Source organism: Phoca vitulina, unplaced genomic scaffold (genome assembly GCF_004348235.1).
Source record: "Phoca vitulina isolate PV1807 unplaced genomic scaffold, GSC_HSeal_1.0 scaffold16, whole genome shotgun sequence".
In the NCBI taxonomy this organism is placed as follows: domain Eukaryota; kingdom Metazoa; phylum Chordata; class Mammalia; order Carnivora; family Phocidae; genus Phoca; species Phoca vitulina.
The window spans coordinates 34,052,947-34,073,102 of NW_022589719.1; the positions used below are offsets into that span (position 1 = coordinate 34,052,947).

General features: G+C 52.0%; 2 protein-coding genes across 2 annotated transcripts in view; both read right to left on the reverse strand.

Annotated features, from left to right (window-relative positions):
* Nucleotides 1-269, reverse strand: part of TESMIN (testis expressed metallothionein like protein) — a 38,675-nt gene extending 38,406 nt beyond the window's left edge. Inside the window, exon 1 of the mRNA XM_032413801.1 lies at nucleotides 205-269. The gene's annotated coding sequence lies outside the window, so the exon portion shown is untranslated. The remainder of the gene's footprint in view (nucleotides 1-204) is intronic.
* Nucleotides 270-1,538: 1,269 nt separating this feature from the next.
* Nucleotides 1,539-20,156, reverse strand: part of CPT1A (carnitine palmitoyltransferase 1A) — a 50,486-nt gene continuing 31,868 nt past the window's right edge. Inside the window, exons 11-19 of the mRNA XM_032414532.1 lie at nucleotides 18,908-19,096; nucleotides 18,171-18,276; nucleotides 14,694-14,810; nucleotides 13,156-13,320; nucleotides 6,528-6,662; nucleotides 5,870-6,022; nucleotides 5,115-5,228; nucleotides 4,769-4,861; nucleotides 1,539-3,817 (exon numbers count right to left, since the gene is read on the reverse strand). Coding sequence (XP_032270423.1) covers nucleotides 3,731-3,817; nucleotides 4,769-4,861; nucleotides 5,115-5,228; nucleotides 5,870-6,022; nucleotides 6,528-6,662; nucleotides 13,156-13,320; nucleotides 14,694-14,810; nucleotides 18,171-18,276; nucleotides 18,908-19,096 — 1,159 coding nt within the window. The 3' untranslated portion in view covers nucleotides 1,539-3,730. The remainder of the gene's footprint in view (nucleotides 3,818-4,768; nucleotides 4,862-5,114; nucleotides 5,229-5,869; nucleotides 6,023-6,527; nucleotides 6,663-13,155; nucleotides 13,321-14,693; nucleotides 14,811-18,170; nucleotides 18,277-18,907; nucleotides 19,097-20,156) is intronic.

Sequence of the window (20,156 nt, forward strand, 5' to 3'; positions counted from 1 at the left end):
GTTCCCGAGGGGCCGACCGGGGCGGGGGTCCTTCCGTTCCCGAGGGGATGACCCGGTCTGGGGTCCCGCCGCCCCCGAGGGGCCGACCGGGGGACCCACTGTCCCCCTCCCCGCCTCCAGACCCCTAGGCCCGGCCGAGGGACAGCGGGCAGACCCGACGGCGGCCGGAGGGGCGCGGGGTCAGGCCTCCTCCGGGGGACACACCTGGGGCCGCCGCGGCTGCCGCTGCCGGAGCGCCGAGCGAGGATGCCGGGCTGGGCGAGCCGGCCCCTCACGTGCCGGCGGCCGTTGGCGGTTAGGGGCGGAGCTCACGCGGGCGGGGCACCGATGGGCGGGGCCGAACCGGGGGAGGGGCGTGGGCGGGGCTCGCGGAGAACAAGGCGGCTCGGGCGGGGGCGGGCGGTTGCGGGAAGGAGGGCCAGGAAGGGCGCTCTCAGGGTCCTCAGCTCCAGGCTCACATGGGGAAAGTGAGGCCCCCAGACCAGTCTGACTTCTTCAGATCAAAATTAGGATAGATTCTTTTCTTTCCCTGGATAATAAACTCTATACTGAAATATTGAAACATTACAGATAGAGCCGAAGTTCCCTTAAGGACCATGCCATCCCCAGTCGTGCTGCCTGCCAAAGGGGACATTTAAGTCAGCTGTGTGTCCTTCCAGCCCTTTCCAGGGCCTCACATACAGATGCGTGCGTAGGTGGCCTGACTCTGGGTTTATGGCTGAAACATAATCACATCACAGTTGAAGTCAGTTGAGTTCAGGGCAGGACTGAGAATGCAGTTGATATAAACTGCAGAGCCCTCATTAAAAAAAAAAAAAATCTGACTAGCTTGAGTAGCCTGAGCAAGCACATCAACCCACATGACCGTACCATTCACACATTTTTACAGAGCTGCTCCCATGCATCAGATGTGCACAGCCACCTGGGTGACTCACAAACTGGCCAGACTCGAAGGCCCAGGACCTCTGCAACACTCCTAGATGCTCTTCCAGCCCTGCTGGATCAGCCGAAGCCAGCTGCTCGTGACTCAGGCCTCCCCTCCAATCGGCCGCCTTTCTCAGCCAGCGACCTCTGCCCACAACGTGATCCTCTCATCTGCCTTGGACACTGAGGATCCTTCGGATAGTTGTCTGGATTCTGTCCTCCTCCCACTGGATTTGATCTCCACCACCGCCGAAGCCTGATGCTGTCCCCGCTGTACCGAGCTTAGCACACAGTAGGCGCTCAATAAAGACTATTGAGAAAACTCAATTCATGCATTTGCTGAACAGATACTTGATTCGTACCTACTATGTGTCAGACACCATTCCGGGCACGGGAGCAGGGAGAGAATGCATAAACATAGAGTGGAAACCCATAGCCCAACTCAGCAGCTGCCCTTGTCAGCCAGGTCAGTGAATCTTGTCATGTCCACTCTGCCCAGGCCGGGCCATCTGTGCAAGCCTCCTGCGGTCTCTCTCCTTTGTCTCCAGCGCCTGGGCTTCATCCCTGACTTCTAACCTCTTTATTCATATAACAAAAGAGCCAGAAACAAAGGCTGGGATTAATGTTTTATTAATGATAACATTCATACTACAGTTCCCAGATTTACATCCAAAAGAGCATCTTGTATTTACATGCAATGGACAGCCCAAGATAACAAATTCAAACCACAGCTCTTTTAAGACTATGGCTTATTCCAAATTAAATTAAATACATAATACTCTTCCCTCCTCCTTTCAACATGTACAATAAAAACCCACTCTTCCTTCTTTTAGGAAATATAAAATTGCATTGATAACTGCACTGGTTAACAATTAATTACATTTGAAATATTTAAACCTGAGAGACGAGCCCAAACGTGTTTGAGTGCTAACGGCAACATTGGAATTCACATGGGAATGCTACGGTCAGTGGTCGATAGCACAGGGTTGGGGTGGCCCTGATGCCGACTGATGCCTGTTCTGACTGGAAGCCACGCCGGGCCAGGGCAGAGTGGGCCATTTCCCCCCACACCTCCTCCACTGTGAACCATGGATGAATGGGGGGCGGGGGCTGTTACTGTACTTGTTGGTTTTCATTTTAGTTGTTTGTGTGTTTTCATTTCTTCTTGCTTTTAAGAGAAAAAAAAATCTTTGGCCCGTTTAGGTGGGATTTTTACATTATCACATATACATATATAAAATATGCAGGTGCGCTGCGGCAGGCGCCCGTCTCCTCCAACAGCCCCGCCTGGTAATCGCTGGACTGCACAGCTCTCACAGAGGCAGGCCCCACCAGAACAGAGTGGTCAGAAGAATAAATACACAGTTTTAAAAATGGACAGCTAAGCTGGTCATTATGGCCCGGAGGCAGTGGGTCTTTCTCGTTCTGTGATCCTTTATTTTTACATTAAATACTGAAGACGATTCAGTGTATAATTGCTTTTTGGTCAGTCAGACGCTTTCAGATAAAGGCACACCCATCTGAAGGGCAGGCTGTGTTAAACCTAGCACCTGTCACCTGCGACATTTTCGTCCGTCACCAAGATGACGTGGCCTGCCGTTTCCATCTCCCTCCATCTCCTCTGCAAAGGAGAGTGGTTCTCTCTCGCCAGGTGGGACTCGAAAGCACTCTTGGAGCTGACTGGCGCTGCACTCTCCTGACCATTTTGAGGCTATTCTTCCTGTTTCTCAAGCTTTATTCCTTTGTCAGCGGTAAATGTCATGCCCTCCCTTGCTGTCAGCTTGGGTAAGTGGTGCTCCGGAGCCACGGCTTATACTTTCTTCTTCAGTGACTGCTCCAGACACCTCACACTTGACCATGACATCCCTTGCTCCCCATTTCTCTCTCTCTCTCTCTCTCTCTCTCACACACACAGACACACACACACCCTTTCTTTTGTTGCTTAATGACACAAGGAAAGCGGTCTGATGACGGGGGAATCCAGCCCAGCTGCCCTCAGGAGGGAACTGGCCTTTCTAGGGGCAGGGAAACCATAGGAAACACTTATTTAAGGGTTACCCATTTGGTAAATTGAGAAGGGGAGTAAGACACTCACAAGTCCACCTGAAGACCTGACACAGGAAATCTTTCCCACGGTCTCCCTTTCGCTTAGGGCCTTCTGCTTTTAAGGCACTGGGTTTTGAAGACTCGCACGGTCAGTAAAACTAAAGATGGGGCGGACTACGCGCTTCCAACACAGGGAGGCAAATACAGGCTACCAAACCAGCTGATGACACAGTTACCCACAGTGACAAAAACTGTTTCCAGAAGCACAGTATCCCCGTTAGTGCGTTCCACACGCGTCACTACGAATGGTTAACCCTCCAAAACTCGACCGCTTTCCTCTCTGAACAAAAGCAGCTCTGGTAAAAGGAAATGCCCCTAAGTACCAGGTCTTGGGTCACTCCCCGAGGAAATGTGCCACTTGCATGTCCAATGTGTGAAGTCACAACCCCACTAATCCCTTCAAGAGCTCAACCATATTCTCGTCCCTCAGTCAACACAGGCGGATGCAAAAACTTTTGGGGAGGGGGAGCACTTTATCAAAACATTCCCAAAGTCAGGACCTGCCAGGAAGTAGTTACACTTCACGTGGTGGAGACCTGCTGTTCTATAAAAAGAAAAACACCAAACCCTCAGTGGAAGGAAAACTTCTGAGTTTTGTAGAGCAAATTTGCATCCTGAACTACAATCAGGATCGACAGCTAATTTTCATTTGGTTTTTCATCGGAAGAGCTCATTTTCCTTCGCGACGGCTCTAGTGGAATTACTTTCTGGAGTTCGCGCTGGACCCAAACAAGCTGATGATGTCAGTCATTGCTTGTTTCAGATGCTTCCCAAAGCGATGCGAGTCCTTTCGTGTGAAGACAAAAAACAAAAATGCACGTTACAACACGGAAACCCCCACGCTTCAGGCCTTTACACTTGGAACCTGACTCAAAGAACAAAAGTTCCTTTTTTGCCGGTTCTCTGGGCTCTGGCTGAATGGCTTAATCACTAAGTTACACGTTCTGGAGAAACGCTGTGGGTTCAAAGAGATAACATTTTCTAAGTTCACGTGGCTGTGGTCTTGATGCAAGGCTTCCCCTAACATCAACGCATCACATAAAGCACAATACATAAGTGAATTCCAATCCTCTCTGCTAACGGTGAACTTGGCCGTGCTTTCAGGGGACACACAACGTGGAAAGGCAAAATAGAAACAAGGATTCAGGGTGCCATGCTAGGAAGGAAGTCACGTTTTCCACTCCCACAGAACATTGCAGGCCCTGCGTCATCTTATATACGTTCTTCTTAGCATGTGCGCGCTGACCTCCATCCACCCTCCGATATCAGAGTCTGAGAATTATACAAGCACTCCCACGTGAAGATTTAAGACCATCGCTATAGGCAAAGACAAACGTTTACAACCAAATAAGATCATTTCTTTAAAATTAGGTTAAAGAGGGGCGCCTGGGTGGCTCAGTCGGTTAAGCACCTGCCTTCGGCTCAGGTCATGATCTCAGGGTCCTGGGATCGAGTCCCATGTCGTGCTCCCTCCTCAGAGGGGAGTCTGCTTCTCCCTCTCCCTCTGCCCCTCCCTGCCCCCCGTTCATGCTCGCTCTCTAATAAAATCTTTAAAAAAAAAAAAAAAATTAGGTGAAAGAATTTAAAAACTCATTTATTGAAAATGTCCAAACTGAGTAAAAGCATACAGTCGAACTTCTATTTTCTGTCAAATTAAGGAAAAACATGTCTGTCAAATGAAAAAGGAAACAGTAAAAATACTCCATCTTTAGGAAAGGGGGCTTCATTTTGTACTTACGGTCTCAGGGCTGGAGAACTTGGAAGATATATGGAAACTGATGAGGTTCTCTCCCACGAGGATGTATGACACGCCATAACCATCGTCGGCGACCTACAGAACCAGGTAAGATGAAGTTTAACCTCAGGGAACAAGAGGATGTGGAAAGGGGACTCTCTCACATTTTACAGACAAGACAGCGTAAACACCTGCATTAATCACCTGCAGAATTCCTCGGGGTGGGTGGGGGTTAACCAACAAGGAAACGAGGAGCGCTCAGAGTCCAGGAAGACCCACAGTGGAGGTGGACGGGCACGTCCAGTCCCCAGATACACAGCTCCGTGTGTATCTACACTCAGACACTTACTGGCCCGAAGCCCCCTCCGCTGGACACATATTCCGGATTCTTCTCCAAATCAAATAGCTCCACCTGCTGCTGAGGAGTCTGGCTGGTCGATAATCTCCACGGCTCAGATAAAACCTATTGAGTAGAACAAGGAGATTCTCTAATGACACTTGTCCCACTGCTGTCCTCTTCTGTCCCTGCTCAGCCCCGGTGGGAGACAGGGAGAGGCTCGCTGGGTGTCCGGGCTGTCTCAGACGCCGGAGGTCTGCGTCCCCGATGGCCTCGCTGGCTCGGGCCAGTACGTGCGCAGAGAGGGCATCTGGACTGGAGGGGCCAACGCCCTCAGAAAAAAGGGGGCAGATACACGAACTAAGATTCAGAAAGGGGGCCGTGCTCTGCTGGAGCTAATTTTTAGGAAATTTTCAAGCTGCTTGTTCAACACAGCATTATTTAAAGTTAAATTCCATACCTTAAAATTAAATAAACTGTATTAAAAACAAGAGTGATAAACACTCAAGGGCTCATCACTTCCTAATTACTCGAGTACACCCTACAATGACCCAAGCTTGAGGTCATTTGCGTCGAGGAGGTCAGGAGGGTACGTGTGACACACAGCATTCCCGGGGGACTGAAGGGGCACAGCACTGAAAGCACAGCTCAGATTTGATTCCGTGATGACAGCTGAGCCCAAAGACCCACTGGCGAGGCTGCCCTGACTCACTCTCAGCTTAGCCAAGAAACCTGGGCGAGCTGCCGCTACAGCAGCGGGGACTTACCTCCTTCAGGAAAGGGGAATCCACGGCCAGGTATTTGGACACCACGTAAAGACAGAAGAGATGGCGGTCGATCCCAGAGCCCGTCATTGCGAGTCGGTACAGATGCTGGTGCTTCTCGGACGCGATCTGGAACAACTTGAGCCTCTGCTCAACCTGAGCAACAAAGGGTGGGAGAGTCACGTCGTGCAGGATGGACCACATGAGCCTTCTCTGCAGTGGCCCGACGGCACCATTAAAGCAGGCGACCGGGGGGTCTCCAGGAGAGAGTGCCAGAGCGGAAGCCCCACCGAGCAGCTGCCCCCTCCCCAGATCATGCTGCCGACGGGGCAACCCGAGGGAAAACCCGAGCCCCGAGCCTGTGGGGGGAGCTTGGGTGTGGGCAGTGGGCTCCGTTGAGCCCGAGTAGAAGGTTCCATGGCACGGTTCCAGGCTCCTCACCCACACACCAACTCCCATGCCTCCCCATGCCATGTGAGATTCTAGTGCAGACTCCTAGGGAGTCCAAGCTGATTCGCAGACATTACAGAACCGACGCAAGCGTTAACCTCTGTGTTAGGGACCCCGTTTAGCTCCCTTGAAAAGAGACGGGGAGAGAAGCTGAATTCGGCACCCCCGGAGAAGGTGTGCACGGGACCTCCTCAGCCTGGCGCCAGCTTACCGTCTGGGTGGGGTCCACCATGGCGAGCACAAAGTTGCACGACTCAGCGGTACAGGAACGCACAGTCTCCGTCCTCCCCTCTCGGAAGAGCCGGGTCATGGAGGCCTCGTACGTGAGGCAAAATTTGCCCATGTCCTGGGAGAGGAAAAGTATTTTAATACAAGGCAGGGCCCGCTGATGGACTCTAATGCACAAGAAGGGATGGGTTACGGTCAGCTTTAGCTTTTAGTCCTCATCAGTCTTCACACGGGGTTGTGCAAGTGCAACAGGCAGACGGAGACATCATTAGCTTTGGAAAGGCCTGGGGGTGGGTGGGAGGGGGCAGTTTCTGGGTAGCCCAGGTCCTATTTCCAGATGCAACTGATGCCATGGCACAATTTCCTGAGCTTCACACACCTACTCGAGTGCAGACACACTTATGGAAGGGATACGTGACAAGATGGGCATGCAACATTTGGAAATTATTCAAAGACACAAGGTGTTGGCAGGAAATATTCCATCATGTTTGGATGACAATGAGGATGACCCAGGAGAGAAGGGACAGGTGAGGAGCAATGTCCCCCAGCAGGAGGGCAGGTGGCCAGCTGCCCCACCGGACAGGAGCAGAGGGGGGCGGCTGTGGGGAAGGGGGGGGACGGTTAGGAGGTCTCTTTGGAACGCTCTCGTTTTCTCCGTGAACCAAGAAGAAGGCTTGGCCTGCTGAGGCTGGGGAAGCAGGGAGGGGCCGGGAGTCAGAGTGAAGGCGTGGGGAACCGGCACAGAGGGGCATAGAGGGAGCTGCCCGGGGGCCTGCCAGAGTCAGCACTCAGTAATTGGAAGTGGAAGAGGCAGCCCCTTGGGGTTTGTCTCCAGCCACGCTGGCCTCTTGGGTGCGGGGCCAAGGAGCCCATGCCCAGTGTGGGGGAAAGGGGAGGGCAAGATGGGCAGAGGCCCCGTGGGGTCCGGGGACTAGAAGCGGGACAGGATGACAGAAGAGGTAGCGCCTGAGGCTGAGCCCCCTAGAGGTGACAGGAGGACAGCTCAGCAGGGGCTCCAGGGAGAAGCAGCAGGTGGGGCAGGACAGGGTCCGAGGAGCACACAGCGTCCCACCGCATGCGCTACGGGACGAAATCACCTGCCAACTGACCCCGGCCGCCGGGCCAGCTCCAAGACGCCCAGGTTCCCAGTCTGGATGGTAAAGTGGCCCACAGCAGTTTGTGGACCCCAATTCTTCCTGACCGGACAACGCCTCTCGGCATCTGGGCCCTGCTGACCCCTAGGGCACAGAGGACACCCTGCCACCAGCCGATACGGTGAAGCAAAACCCAGTGCCAGAGTCAAGGCTGAAGTTCCCGGTGAGCGGGCCATGCCTGGGAGTGGCCTTCGGGGCTCTGTCCCTCCCCCAGTCCTGCCTGTGAAGTGACGAGGCGAGCAGGCCACGGGGTGAGGAACACAGGCCCGGAGGTCTGTGACGAGCCGCCGCTGACTGCCATCCATGCGCGGCAGCCCCGACGGAAGCCTTCCACGCTGCCCCCGACGCCCGGCACAAGGAACCACCAACTCACCACACTTCTTCCACACACCAGTCATTACTTTTCCCTTGGGTGGGCTCCAAGAGGGGCTCTAACTCCTCATTCTATTCTATGTAGAGTGAGAATAAGAATAGAACAGGTAAGCAGGGGGGTCCAGGTGATTCGTCAAATATGCCTTTCAGAGAACTTCCTACCAGCTGTCGCCGGCGGGCAGGTTCAAAGGGGCGCGTGACAAGGCAGTGGGGAGGGGAGAGCGGGAAGAGAAGGAGCTATAAGAGAAAAGTAGAAATCTGGCATTTTAGGCATTCAATAAACGTTAGCTTGGGATACATAATGCACTGATTTATGCGAGGTCCACTTTCCAACACCAAACTTTAATTGTGTCAGTGGTCAGCACAGGCATGCATTGATACCCATAATTTTGCAAACGATCGTCTAAAAACCTCTCGGCTAATGCACTGCATGTTAGTGTGCTCAGCCCCGCCCCGCCCCCCTGAGAGCCAAGCCGGGTTGCACCTGCAGCCCCACTTCACCTGCCGCAACCAGCCGCCATCGGGAGAACACCTCCAGTTTCTAATGAGCCGGATCAAAAGACATGGTCGGTGGAGATATGGGCAGGAAAAGGTGTGAGAATACAAACCAGTCACACCCTGGGATTGTGGCCCCGGGGCTCGGGGCTCAGGGTTCAGGGGGGTGGCATGTGGAATTTTTCACCTCTAGTTTCTAAATGAAAACTAAACATGGCCCCAAAGCAGGAAGCAAATAGCTGTAGACTAAAATTACAACCCCCGCCAAGTGTCTTCATTCAATCAGTCATGACTTATTTACAGATGCCTATTCCTCTGTGGCTAGCACGTTCCTGGCACTGGGGACCGATCACGTCCCTGCCCTCAAGGGGCAAATGTTCTAATGGGAGAAATGGGGTTACAGAATATTACACAGTGACAGGTGCACCGAACAGAAACAAGGCAGGGTGACAGAAGAGCGAGGGGGTGGGAGCAATTTTAAATAGGAGACAGGGGCACTTGAGCAGAGACCTGAGCAACCACACCTCGATCTGGGAAACAGCAACCACCAATGGAGAGCAAGTGCAAAGGCCCTGAGGTAGGAATGAGCCTGACATATTTGAGCACAGCGAAAAGGCCAGTGTGGCAAAAGCTGAGTGAATGAGACCGGATGTGTTATGAGAGAAGGTTGGAAGGGCAGACAGGGATCAGACCAACGGTCACTAACCTTCGTAACATGTTAACTTGGAAGGGAAAAATAGATATATTTTAATGTCTACTAACCTCAAACTCAAATACAGCATTTATTGGCACAGCCAACAAACCACAGTAACCGCCAACAGTGCGGTGACTTTGAAGAGAAAATCACAGCTATCTGCACAAATTATGGTTGTTGCAGATGTCTCAAAATACCATCTACGCTTATCATGACTTCAAAATTACAGTAGTCATTAGCTCTGCCACCCTAAATTTAGTGCATAATTACACTCACTGCGCCACTCATTTACATTTAATATTTTGACGTGCATTTTACTAACTGATTACCTCTGTAATATCTATGTATTTCCTTTAATGCTTTATAAATGTTTTTCTGAGATGGGCTCCCCAAGGCTTTCCCAAACTGCCTATAGGGTCCAGGGCACAGAGAAGGGTCAGAAGCCTGGAACAGACCCCCAGGACATGCAGGACATCTGGATTTATGCAGAGCCAAGGGGAGGTCCTGCAGCTCTGAGCTGAGCAGAGAAGGGTCGAAGCCACAATTCCACAGAGCCACGTCCCTAACGCAGTTGGTGCTCAACCGAGCCTGCACACAAGAACTTCTGAACGGGAAGATCTGCCTCACGTTTTTAATAATAGGTCATCTCAATACACTGACCCTTCTTAATAGGTTGAGTGCTCCGTGAAGAACTGACATGGGTGGGGGGAGGAAGCAGGGTGGAGAATAAAATCCTGATTATTTCCAGCCTGAGGGTAAGGAACAGCTATAAGTACTGAAAACAAGTGATCTGTAACTTCGAAAAAGTAACTTAGGGTTTCTTAAAAAGCAATCGTAATGCACCTTGTGCAAAAAACGTGAACAAAGAACAGTGTAAGAAAATAAAGATCAACCTTCACAGCCCCTTGCTGTATTCTTCATCAACTCCTACTAGATTTTGCACAGGATAAAGCAAGAGCTAGGACACGTGTTCCATAACATAACAGGCAGGTAGCAAATATCACAGTTTTGAGGGCCAGGTAGGCGGTCTCTGTGGCACCTGCTCAGTCCACTCGAAACACCTGTGAACAGGCCATCCACACCGAGTGTGACTGAATGCTAACAATACGCTGAACTTACATTTGATATTCACACGTCACGAAATAGCATTCTTCTTTTTGTTTGTTTTTTTTTTCAATTATTGAAAACACAACACCATTCTAAGCTCAAGGGCCATGTGAAAACAGGTGAAGGGCGGGATGTGGCCCGTAGGCGGTTTACAGATCACCGTAGTAAAAACTCAAAAGTTTCACGTGGTGTCTGATGGCCAAATGTTTTCACAGAACACGCTATAGACACATTTAACCATCACACACGGTCTGTTGTGCGAAAATACAATTTAACACGTTTCACGCTGATAACCTTTTCGACTGATTCAAACTTTTACCAAGAGGTATGTTTCAGCTCATCTTTGTGAACCTGTCCATAAAGGATACAATTCTCAAGGAAGAATTTGCCTGGGAAATGGGTATACTTTCAGGACACACATTTCCCGCTGTATGAGCCCAGCGGCCGCACGCACACTTCCCTAAGTTCCCCCGTACAAACACGGAACTGAAAGAAGACCTTTGCAAATCACAGAGGCAAGAATGCAGTCTTTCTTACGTTGCACTTATTGGATTCCTAGCAAGATTAAATTTTCCACGTACATTCCCTAACAATTTGTAGTTTTCTGCTCTCGTGAATCACCAACGTCTGCTCTGACTCCATTTTCCTACTGGGCTGTTTATTTGCTTCCCAAAAGGAACCACTTAGCCAATTTTTCCAACCCCATTCACTAATCGACTCATCCCCTCCCAGGATTGTTAAATCCCGCCTTTATCCCAGAGAACGGCCCAGTGCTGCACCTTGCTCATTACTAGACTCTTCCAATTTCTACATTTTAGGCTTTGGAAGAACAAGTGCCCACCTCGTTACTTTTATTTTTCAGAATGTTACTCGTTATTCTCAAACGCCACCTATTCCAAATGAACTTGAGGATCAGTCGCTTGAGCTCCCTTCCCAAAATCATCTCCGGACCTCAGACTGTGTCCACACTGGACGTGTGAACTGGGCACACTCGCCTCTGTGGGGTTGAGACTTTCTACCCAAAACCAAAGCCTTGTCTCCCTGTTGGAGACTGTCTCTGCCTCCCTCCCCAAAAGTCCCACCTGCTTTATAAACGTATGCCTGGATCCCAGGCTCCTATCTCTGGTTCCCATTCCACTTGCCCTACTGTACTTTCTACTTGGCCAAGTGCTAGACAAGGGAGATACTGGTCTTTGTAGAATTCTGCTCCGGGCTCCTTCCTGAGCAGCCTCCTTAATTATAAAAGCTTTTCTGCCGTCTCCATCTCCTGAGAAGACATACTGATCCTCCTCCTGCCCAATTATCCCAACAGCTGCAGTCACTGTACTTACAAAAAGGCCTTCGAGAACAGTGGAAAGCAGCCTCATCCTTGCTTTAATGGGGTTACTCACATTTTCACCTTTAAAGCCATATGGCTACTGATACATGATGCTATTTATCATGTTAAGGAAACAGCTCTTATTACTTAGAGGTGTTACCGGGAATGCATGCCAAGTTTTTAATGTCTTTCTAGTATCTGTCAAGACGACTATCCTTTTTCTTCCCTTACCTAATAATATAACCTGTTACTGGATTTACTAATACCAAACCATCCCCTTGTTGCTGGCACCATAAGCTGCTGCTGGTGATTACACGTTTCCTACACTGCTGGATTCTATTTGCTAGTATTTTATTTAGCTTTTTTGTATGTACATTCATGAGCAAAACTGGTCTACGGCTCTTTTGCATCATCCCTCCAATTAAGACACGGATTCTAGAACCAGCCTGCCTGGATCCAAGTTCAGCCACGCCACTGTGAGTTGTGGGTCTCAGGCAAGGGAGCTCACCTCCTCGTGCGTAAGGCAGAGATGAGAAAGTCCCCCTCGTTCATCCTCAGAGCTCCTGCAAGGCACTCCGCACCACCTGGGCGGCTCTATGCAGCTCCTTATCATGCCCAAAATGAAGCTGGCTCTGGGCATCAACCGGGCAGCCCCTCACTTTCGGAAGCCTCTGGAACCCTACGCTCATCCAAGCAACGAAGCTGCTTCTAAGCAGATTCATGTTGGTGGGCGGCTCTCCAACTTCTGACTTTCATCATGGGGACTGACCTCCTCCTGGCTTCTTACCTTATCTTGGGTCAGCATTACTAACTTCTGTCGCTGCAGAAAATAATCGTTTCGAGATCTGCAAATGTATTACCACGGAACCTGCTGTTCTTTTACGAAAATCTCTGTATCTGAGATGGCACCTCCTTCTATTGCCCGAACACTGCGTATTTACATGCCAAGTCTGCTCAGCAATTTTTAATCTCAAGCTCAGTAATGCTAAGATCCAATTCCTCGATCTAGTTACTGTATTTGTCAGTCCCCTCGCTCCATCGGACAAAGAGCTCCTACGATGGCCGCGCTTCTGTCCAATGGCTCCGCGTGCATGCACTCCGGTGAGTATGTTACTTGGGAAAAGAAAGCTTTGTGATTTGATCATCTTTGTTAAGAACTACCGTAGAGACACCTGGAAGTACGATTTGGGCCCACCTATCCCAGTTTCTCTGATTTTAACATTACCTCTTTTGCTGTCCTGCATCTGTGTCTTTTCTTGACTCGCCCCACCCCCGCCGAGAGGGAATCTGCTCAGCACACGTCCCATCCCGTCTGTGGTAGAAGGCCTGGACCACGGCAGGACTATGAGCAGGCTGTGTTTCAGCCGCTGGCCCCCGGGACAGGCATCCAGCCTTCCCCACCCCCGGGGCAAGTGGCTCCGGGCACATGCTCAGGACCCTGAGTGCTCGTGACGAAACCCCGGGCTCGTACCTGGTAATGCGCCAGCTGGAGAGCAAGCTGGACGAAGGCATCCGGGCTCGTCCGGCACTTCTTGATCAGCCCTTTACCAAAGGTGTGGAATGGGAAAGAGTAGAAATCCACGTCATTTGCCAGAATGTTGGCGCTGTTCAGGGAAGTCTCTATCACCTCTTGACACTGGAGAAAAAAGGAGAAAGAGGTGTTACTTACTGGCCGGTGACATACCCCGAAGAGGCGAGATTTTCGTGCAGCCGACAGCGCTGTTGCTTGGAAACACACACAATCCCGTTTTCTTCCCGGAGCCACAGTCCGGGAGCAACAGGGCCCCCCGCTCGCCCAGGAGTGCCGGGGTGACCTGAGCAGGAGGAAGGCCGGTGGGGCACTGCCGATTCCTGGTCTGAGCGCGACCCCACAGGGCATTCCGCACAGTCCACTTTGTTTAGTATTGTGAAATCCACTGTGGTGACCCAGGACCCAATTTTAAAAAACAAACGAGCCATGGTACGACCATGCCATGGAGAGGAGCTCCCAAGCCATGAGAGAACGTGGAGGAACCCTAAACGCATGTGACTAAGGGAAAGAAGCCGGTCTGAAGAGACCACATTCAATAGGATTCCAAGAACGGGACATCCTGGACGAGGCAAACTGTGGCGACCGTGACAAGATCCCTGGGCGCCGGGGCGTGGGGGGCAGGGGACAGGCAGCGCCCAGATCCGGGGCAGTGAAACTGTTCTGTGTGAGGCTGGACGTGGATACAGGTCACCATACATCCGTCCAAACGCCAAGAACGCGCACCGCTAACTAACGCTGAACCCCTCGTCAGCGATGGGCACGTGTGTGTGCTGCGTCGGGGGAGGCGGGTAGGAGGGAGCTCTCTGGACTCTCCGCTCAATTGTCCTGGGAAACTACAACCGCTCGAAGAAGTTAAATCTATAGAAAAATTTTGAGCACACGGTGACCAACTTGGTCAGGTACAAGGACCCTCAGCCCACACCCTGGCAGCGGCAGCACCTCTGAGGAGTGCACGCCGGCCCCGGGGATGCAGGACAGAAGGCCTGGCTGACACGGTAGCCCCACACGTGGCATTTTCTACTTCGAGAATCACTCCTTGGGCCTCAGGAGTGAGCGCTTGGATCAGATATGCAGGAATGTGGTATTTCCAACCCTAACCTTCCTTCCTCAAAACGCTTCCTTTTATTGAGCGGCCTGTGTATGAAAATCTTTAAGAGAGACAGAAATGATAAGTTAGTGATCTCAGAGTATTTCCACTCTAAAGGAAGTAACTTTGTTTTTTCACTTTTTCACTGTGACGTCCAGCCAAATCTGAGCTGGAAATCTCGCCGACAATCTTCGCCAAAACTTGAAGCAGAACCATTTCCCGGGGCCCCTGGGACAGCAGGAGCTGTGGCAAGCAGCTCCGTGGCCCCTGCGCGGACACAAGTCCGTGTCCGTGGCCTCCAGCTGAGCTGGTGCCCGCGCAGCAAGTACGCGGGGGCAAGCGGGCTGCGACCGTTCGCGCTCATCCCCCACGCCAGGTTGTTCGGACTCACTTCCTCCGGGATGTCCCACTGCAGCCGTGTGGGGTACGGAATATTCGGGTTGGGGTCGCCCTTGCAGTGCCCGTCCTCTGCGTAGCCCAGCTGAAAGGAGTCCATGGCCAGGACATACTGTTGCAAACAAAAAGACACATGCGTCAGATCAGAGAAGACTATGGACAACAGTGTTACCTCAAGCATCTTTGAAACGACCTCCAGAGGAGACAGAAGCTTGCTCTTCGAGGAGATGTAATGAAGACTTAGCAGGAGCGACTCCCGGGGCTGGCAGTGCGCTTGTTCGCACCGGACACGCGCTGCATGGCCACCTAACGTGGAAGTTCTTATTTCCGTTGTAGAGGGGAGGAAACCGGACACGGGGAGGCTCTGCGGCTCGTGGGCTGGCGAGCAGCTCGGCCAGGACTCCAGCACCGACGGAGCCTGTTTCCGGGTCCCGGGTGCCCGCTGGGTGTCACCCCCCCAAGTCTGGACGGCAGGCCCCGTTATACCCACTGTGTAAATGAGGAGGCCGAGCCTCCCGGGGGGGAAGCCGTGCCCCCAGGTTTCACACTCCCCGTGAGCCAGGCCCCGGGCACAGCTGTGACATTCTCTTGCGCCCCACGAGGACACCCACACCCACACACTCAGCTGTATGTACTGAGCAGCTACTACGGGCCAGCACCCCTCTGAGCACCGGTGAGAGAACAGTGAACAAAACAGACCAGAATTTCTGCCTTTCCTCAAAACGTTAAACGTGGCCACCTGACCCACCCAGTCTGCTCCAGGGTACACGCTCACGAGAGATGAAAACATGCACTCACGTAAGACCCATGCACGAATGCTTCCCAGGGGAATGTGGAACCACCCATGCACCGGCCAGAACACAGTCAGAGAGACAGAAAGTAGGGGGGGGGTTGCGGGGGGGGGGGGGGGCGGAGGCGGAATGAAAATGTCCTAAACTTAGATGCTGGTGATGGTGGTATGACCAACCACCTTGTAAACACCCCAAACCCAGCAAATTGTGTACTTTAAGAAGATGAATTTTATGGTATGTCAATTATATCTCTGTAAACAATAATCTTTTTTAAAAAAAAAAAAAGGAATCCCTGCACTCAGGGAGCTTACATCCCAGTGGCGGAGGCCAAAAAAAAAAAAAACCCACAAAAAACCAAAACCACACCCAAGTCCGGCTGGTGGCCCTGCCGGATGGTGAGGGGTCGGGGGCTCCAACGTGGGGGCGCACAGAGGCGGCCACATATGCGTGTGGGCGGCGTCCATGCGATCCAAGCAAGCGAAGGAGCAGTCTACTTGTGTCCGAGCCGCTGTGTATCAAAGCCCCCAGAGAGTCCAACACACTGAAGCTTCAGAAATGCGTCGGCAGCAAACGGGATCCAGCTCTGACCAGATTTATTCTTGACTGGCTCGCCGTGAGCAGACCAGCTCCCGTTTTAATTTGGCTCGAGGCTCCGTGACAAGAGAGCGCGGGTCAGTCCCGTCTCTGTGGGGAGCTCCTGGGGCCTGTCCCTGGAACCACAGGCCATTCTGTCAGCTGCCAGGAACAGGAGTGATCGCCTTGGGCTCACAACGCAATCCCTTTACCCTTATCTCCTCCAGAGCACTTAAAATAGAAGCACGGCCTTGTCAACGTGCAGATTTCTCCACCTGGTAAGTTACCCCGTGTCGTCCCGGCTGCCCGTGGCTCGGGTTCTGTCTCCTTCACCGAGAAAAGCTGTCACTCAGGACATCCTTGGAACAGGTGCAGCAAGCCTGGACGACTCCGCTGTGTAGACAGACCCCGTGTCCAGCTGCTCTGTCCAGGGGCCGAAGGTGGCTGGATCTTCACCGCATCAGCAGATGGGCGGCGAAGACCCTCCTGAGACTTGACTGCTTTTATCGTATGTTCGCGTCTTGGGACCATACCGCTATCTTAAAGACCGTAAGTAATGCTTTGTTTTCCCTGTCTATGCTTTTTCCAACATTGAAGACCTCACTTGGCTGAAGGAACAGCAGGTTAGGTTTCGCCAAAGCCCCAAGCAGGTATAAGACGGTCAAGAGAGGGCGCCTGGGTGGCTCAGTTGGTTAAGCGACTGCCTTCGGCTCAGGTCATGGTCCTGGAGTCCCGGGATCGAGTCCCGCATCAGGCTCCCTGCTCGGCGGGGAGTCTGCTTCTCCCTCTGACCCTCCTCCCTCTCATGCTCTCTGTCTCTCGTTCTCTCTCTCTCAAATAAATAAATAAAATCTTTAAAAAAAAAAAAAAAAAAAAAAAAGACGGTCAAGAGAAGTCTTGGAGTGGGTATCAGGCACTCCTAACCCAGGACTGGGAGAAGGCAGGGGAGGGGCCTGGAGGGAATGCGGTCAAGCTGAGGCCTGACGGGGCCCGTGGCCAGGAAAAGAGTGTTCTGGGCAGAGGAGGGGGCGTGTGCCAAGGCCCTGCAAGAGACAGCAGGACATGCTCTAGGATTTGTGTGACTCTAGGGCAAAAATGGATAGAATATTTTAAAAATAAACGTTGAGATTCAAAGCCTTCACAGAAATTAAAAAGAAGAGGAAAAAAAAGGATGAGGTCGTGCGTTAAGATGTCTTTACAAGTTCACTACGATTTCATCATTTCAGGTCCTCGACCGAGCTCCACACCCTATGAAGGACAGTGGGGTCCTCAGCCTGCAGTCCCAGGGATGTGGCTCCCCCAGATGCACAAATTTAGGTCACGTTACTCACTCCATTTACTAGAGCAGAAGACTGCAAAGTACAGGCTGAGCATTCAGGGTGAATTTCAAAGGGCCTTGTTGCTTTCACAGAAAGTTACCTTGAGTTTCATCAAATCAAAATACCGAAATTTCTGGATCAGGTCCACTGTTGACAATCCCGGAGTTTAGAAATTTCTTCAAACAAGAACCATGGCGGATGAGTTAAGAAAGCAAAACCTTCCTTCAATTGTTCGTGCCAAACACAAAGACAGTTCCAACAGTTCAGGGAGAAATGGATTTTTTAAAATTTAAAGAAGTGGCAGCGTCGATCCAACACTGCATTTTAACAAGCTGGTAGAGGGACCGGCTGATAGGGGTTTGGCGGTTTTTAAATAACTTGGTAATTTTGAGAATTAAATGATGTGGTTGCATTTTTATCAACCAGGATTTTAATATGCTTGCTTCTAGTGCTGAACACTTGGCACATGGGAAAAATCTCGAAAACACAGCAAAGAAGAAATGGTTTTGCTTTAGCTCTGCCCTGGAGTCCTCGCACGAGAGCCCACTGCCATTCCATTACTTTGGTTCTACCCGGAGATGGCATTAAATGTGTTTCTATTTAAGGAAACTAAGTTGTAGGAAATGAAGACACAAAGGCCTTTTGTTCAGCTAATTAACGTTACGTGAAGTGCCAACGTGCGGTAAGAAACCTTCTATGATCAGACGGGTATCACACAATGAAACGTGGTCTGGGGTCTGGATTTGCAACAGCAATTCCCACACTCACATCAAAGCTGCCACCACTCACCTCCCAAAGGTGTGCGACAATGGGCGCGTCAGCCCAGGAGTGCTCGGCGTTCATGCCTATCTTCCCGTTTTTGTAGGCAATGAACGTGAAAGACTTATCGAACCACCTACGTGGAAAAGAAACGTTCGTGGGACTTAACTGTTTAAAAAGACCAAGTCAAACGAAAACCACGTACTTGTCTTATTCAGGATGGGCTCCTCTGTCCCCACCCCCCAAACAGCGGGCCGACACTCATAAATCTCCGCAGAGAGTGATAATAAGAGCACACAGGGAACTTAGATCAGTCACTTCCCTGTTATCAGACACAAAGATAAGCAGAACTGACTATGTTATTCTAACATGAAGGGACCCACAAGGCAAGCGCAGGGAGCTGGGAGGCCATGCGCCCGCACACCCCTACCCTGGACCGAGCCTCACACCCCCCTGCGGGGCAGGCAGGACCGCTCCGCAGACAAGGGAAGGGAGGCTCCAGGTCAGTCACGAGCTCAGGGAGCAAGCCAGAGCCGACACCCAGCTCAGCCCCGTCCACCACCTTCTCCTGCCTGGATTCCGGGCGCCGGCTGCCACTCCTCTGACCAGCGCCTCCGATCGGAGGTGGTCGGGCACGGAGAGAGAAAAATCTCAAGTCTGCTGCTTGAGGTGTGTGTGTGTGTGTGTATGCACGCGCAGAAAAGAGAACCAAAGTTGTGTTTTTGTGCAAGCCTTATTCCTTCAAGGTAGAGACACAGCCACGTTACCTGTCAAAACACCTGCCGTGTAGGAGAGACTTGGCGTAGCTGTCCATGGATGCATCCGGGTCTTCCTTCCTGTACCCTTGCTCTGTTTCATCGAGCGTCACGAAGAACGCTGCCTTTTCCACGGCATCAAGGGACTGCTTGTTTTTCCCACGCCCAAAATAGGCTTGGCGACACTTGGCCCAGGGTACTCTGAAACAAGGGTTAGAGTCAAACCTACAGGAATGTGGGGACATCTTACATGTGATGTTCAAAATGACGACGTTTGTCACAGTGTTGTAGGAATTTAAGGGGCACTGCATATTTAGGACTCTGTCCGCAGCGGGTCAGCACCCCCCGTCGGCAGGCGCTCCAGAGCAGAGCACAGGCACGACGTGCACCTCTGTTCACTCAACGCCGGACGGGCCACAGGAATGCACACTTTGAGCGCAGCGAAGGAATGCACACTTTGAGCGCAGCGACCTGGGGGCGGTGGCCCCGAGACAGGGCTCCCCGCACCCGCGCCAGGGTCCATCCTGAAGATGTTCTGGCAAGTGCGTGTGAGCACGTTCCCTCCTGCCCGGCTCTGCTCCAGCCCTTGTGCACGTGCTAGCTCACTGACCAACACTACCACTCCCGCCTTTCACAGGGAGAAACTGAGGCACAGAGATGTGGTCACGGCTACTCTGTGGCAGGGAGAGCTTCAAACCCAAGCTGTCCTGACCAGGTCCATGCTACTAATGCCCACAGGACATCCGGGGGCTAAGGGGCAGCCCTGGGAAGGGGATTCTTTTCATCCCACCTTTCGTGGGATACAAGGAGCTGACGTGACACCCACTTCCTGAGAGTTGTCCCAGCCGTGGCTCCTTTGATTGCTCCGGGACCCCTCACTCGGGCCCTCCTCTGGTCCTTCACCCCACCCACCCTTCCAGATCGGGGTCATCTGGTCTGTCTCCTGTCCTCTTCTCTCCCCGAGCACTCTGCCGAGACAGCCTGTGGTGCCAACACCCCCATAAACACCAGGGTCCCCACACACACAGCTAGCCGGGACCCCTGTCTTCACTGTCTGCCAGGGGCCACAGGGACAACAAGGATGGCTACTACACAGCTCGTGCTGCGTGAGGGGACAGGAAGGTGACAGGCCAGCATATACACTCGGCATCTATGAGAAGGGCTCGGGGGGGTGAGATGCCCATGTACACACTTGGCGTCTATGAGAAGTGCTCGGGGGGGTGAGATGCCCATGTATACACTTGGCGTCTATGAGAAGGGC